The sequence below is a fragment of the Scylla paramamosain genome, unplaced genomic scaffold (assembly GCF_035594125.1).
Source record: "Scylla paramamosain isolate STU-SP2022 unplaced genomic scaffold, ASM3559412v1 Contig4, whole genome shotgun sequence".
Lineage (NCBI taxonomy): Eukaryota > Metazoa > Arthropoda > Malacostraca > Decapoda > Portunidae > Scylla > Scylla paramamosain.
In genome coordinates this window covers 1,101,267-1,105,000 of record NW_026973669.1, presented here as the reverse complement: position 1 = coordinate 1,105,000, position 3,734 = coordinate 1,101,267, and the positions used below count along the sequence as shown (strand labels likewise).

At 46.6% G+C, this 3,734-nt stretch overlaps 1 protein-coding gene across 1 annotated transcript in view; it reads right to left on the bottom strand.

Annotated features, from left to right (window-relative positions):
• Positions 1 to 3,351, bottom strand: part of LOC135096455 (oocyte zinc finger protein XlCOF6-like) — a 14,082-nt gene extending 10,731 nt beyond the window's left edge. Inside the window, exons 1-4 of the mRNA XM_063997957.1 lie at positions 3,269 to 3,351; positions 2,438 to 2,537; positions 997 to 1,222; positions 715 to 908 (exon numbers count right to left, since the gene is read on the bottom strand). Of these exons, the coding sequence (XP_063854027.1) occupies positions 715 to 908; positions 997 to 1,222; positions 2,438 to 2,537; positions 3,269 to 3,351 (603 nt within the window). The remainder of the gene's footprint in view (positions 1 to 714; positions 909 to 996; positions 1,223 to 2,437; positions 2,538 to 3,268) is intronic.
• Positions 3,352 to 3,734: the final 383 nt, after the last annotated feature.

Below are 3,734 nucleotides of genomic sequence, written 5' to 3'. Positions count from 1 at the left end.
CTTACCTGTCCGTGCTGAAGTTACACTGTGTGCGTTCGTGCGTTGGTTTACACGCAGGGTGCTTTTGTCCATGCTACTAAGTCTATGATGTTTAATGACGCTTTAACCTTAGGGGGGTCCATGGGGGGCACAGCCCCCCAGATAGCAAGGGGGTGTTCATGGAGTGCGCAGCCCCCCCGATTAGGTTAGGTTAGGATAGGTATATAATTATTCTGGAGTATTGGTTAAAACTTAAATTTTACCCCCAATTTTTCTTTATTTTAGGGAAATTTCCCTAGATTTTCAGTCCATTTATCGGTCTTTTATGTCCCCCTCCAAAAACAAACCCAATTCCCCACGTGGCCCCAAGCTTGTTGGGGGAGAGGGGAAAAGATTAATAAGATATGTGTGGAGGTGTATTTCTTAAGAATTACCGTGTGTCTTGTCCTGCGTGGCTGCCACCACTGTGACGGGAAAATCTTGCAAAGAAAACCTAACCTAACCTCACTCAGTACGGGCCGGGAAATCCCCAGAAAGGACAACGCCCAAACACTCGCGACAAAATGGTCAGACCACAGGCAGGCAGCACCAGCAGACAGCCAGGCGGCGCCGCCACGTCTTGGGAATAAAAGAAATCAACAAACAAACAAACAAACAAACCACAACAACAGTGACGGTGACCACCACCTTAGTCACTCACCTCCCGACATTTACTTGTTCCCCGCCCACCATTACCTGCACGCCCTCAGGTGAGCCCAGGGAGGCGCCGCCACTCCGCACGTGACCACAGGTGACCCAGGCCAGCTCAGACACAGGCGCAAGCTGCCGCACACTCAGCGTGACCTGACCACTGACCACCACGCTGACGTCTTGTCTGTTCCCTCCACCAGACACAGAGTGGACAGGTGACCACAGGTGACCCAGGCCAGCTCAGACACAGGCGCAAGCTGCCGCACACTCAGCGTGACCTGACCACTGACCACCACACTGACGTCTTGTCTGTTCCCTCCACCAGACACAGAGTGGACAGGTGACCACAGGTGACCCAGGCCAGCTCAGACACAGGCGCAAGCTGCCGCACACTCAGCGTGACCTGACCACTGACCACCACGCAGCACGCGGACGCTCCAACAGACACAGACAACAAAACACACAAGTAACTTGGCGCCAGATCTTGATTTTGATCTTGATGGTACAGGTGGCACAGGATCACTCCTGAGCCAGGCCTTTGGATCGGCAACTCCTGTAGAAGGAAAACAAAAAAGAGATACGAACAGCATCCTCTATCCTAATTGTTCATACACCTGGCACACCACATTCTCTCCAGAAACTCTTTCACCGCCTCAATCATCCTTTCATTCGCCTCTCTACACAGTCCCAGCAACAACACCATCCATTCCTTTCCTGTCTTCTCCACTCTTTCATTCCTATCATGCCCTAACTCAGTCAGTATCACTTGCATCATCTCATTCCTGTCTCTGGCATACTTCACACACTCCAGCACCACATGTTCCACCGTCTCATCCTCTCCCATGTCACACATCTGGCACACTTTGCTGCGGGACTCAGACCACCTGTAACTCCTTGCATTCACATCCATACACTGTGCCCTCGCTCGAAAGAGAAGATCACCGCCCAGGCTTCCATCATACCACCTTTCATACCTCGGGGCCTCTTTCTCCTTGTACCATTCCAGGGTCTTCTTTCTTTCCATTTCATTCTTCCATTCATTCAGTCCCACACATTTCACTTCTTTGTCTATCTCATTCTTCCATTTTCTCACATCCCATTCGGCTCCCACTCTGCCTCCTCATGTTACCACCCATTCACGCTCATTTTGATTCCTCCCAGCCATTCTTATCGCCCACACAACTTGCAATCCATTCCTATCGGTCATTCTCATGCATCTCTTCCTCCATTTGCTTCCACTTTCATTCCACAGGTACACCTTCCTTGATATTTTTGCATCATCCATTCTCTCAAACCTAATCTTGTACCTAAGTGTGGCTTTTATCAGTCTTTCTCTAAAGGTGCTCCATCCCATGTCACCTCTCAAGGCTTCAACTGCTGTGCACCTCGGTGCACTCAGTGCCATCCTTGCTACTCTATTCTGGCCCACTTCTAACTTATCAATTTCACTTTCATTGCATGGAATCACATCCATACCATACATTATAATTATACATGGCACAGCCACACTCTTCCACACTTCTCTCAACACATCATACTTACTTGCTCTCATCCTTGCCGCGCTTCCCAATCGACCTACCCACTGGTTTACCATACTTATCTTTTCATTCTTTGCCTTTGCACACCCACTAGGACTCATCCACATCCCTAAGTACTTGTATTCTTGCACCTGTCTCAACTCATTCTCTCCAAGTCTCCATACCACATTACTTTCATCCTCTGACCTATTCACAATCATTACTTTGCTTTCCTCACTGCTAAACCTTACTCCAAAGTCTTTACCATAGCCATCCACTACATCCAACAAACTTTGAAGCTCATCTGCCGATTCACTCATAAGAACTACATCATCTGTGTAGCCGCACCGGCTGGGCATTAATTGGCTCTCAGGTGATCTGTTTTACTGATCACACCCATCATCGTAGGGTCGAGGAAAGGCAGTTCTCCCTGACACGTTTATTGATGAGGTAGGCATGACCGTAAGAACTGCGAACAAGTTCTCGGTCTCAATTTCTTACAAAATAACATTATGCACGGATATTAAACGCTTTCAACATATTACAATATTCATTAACAATACATGCAATTAACTTGGCACTATGACAATCAGTTTTAACTACAAAATTAAAGTATTTACCTCGGTCACCATCCTGCCTGTCTTTGTCTGAGCGCGACTTGGCCGTGAGTGATGCCCGCAGGCGACTAGCAGGTTAACCCCACACTACTAACAAGTGAGCATCGGCTTTGGTGCTTAATATAGCATTAAATACTGATACTTACACATATTACACGTTTTCATGGAAATAGAAAACTATTGAACATTTCACTTATAAATGGCGAGGAATAATGACGTGAGGTACATACGCTTTACATACAGTAACAAACACCTTTCTCTCTTAGGGACTGAAGCACACTTCTCTCACACCTAACTTTGGCATTCATTACCTTTCGCTTCGTCACTCGCTGCTGACTCACACACGCTGTCCGTGCATTCTGGTGCTCACTCTCCGCCTCCTCTTTCTCAACTGCCTGCACACCCTATTTAGTCTCTTTCCTTCCTTTCCAGCATCCCTAATCTCGTCACTCCACCACGGCTTACATGCACGCTTCCCGGCACTCGTTCTCACGTACCCTGTCTGGCTGGCTGGCTGCGGCATCCTGTCTGTCGTTCATTTCATCCATGCCATTCAGGCTTCCCTCCTCACACTTTCACTCAAGTCTACCTGGAAATTCTCCCATGCTACATGCCTCAATCTCCACTTTCTCCTCCTAACCTTTGAATCATTTATTAATGATTCATAAATTTTGACCAAGTGTTAGAGAACCAGCAAGCCATGGGTGGAAATGGAGGGTAACTTGAAATGTCTACTCCTCTTGCCACCAACTTAATTTGTCATTAAACGCAAAAAACAAAGTTACCAAATAACAAACCACCTCCAAAAAATATATTGCACTTTTTATTATTGTATTTCTATGTAAGAGAGACACTGTAAAAAAAAAAAAAATAATAATAATCATAATCATAAAATCAATAAATGCCATTCTTAAGGACCTTGGTGCATTAT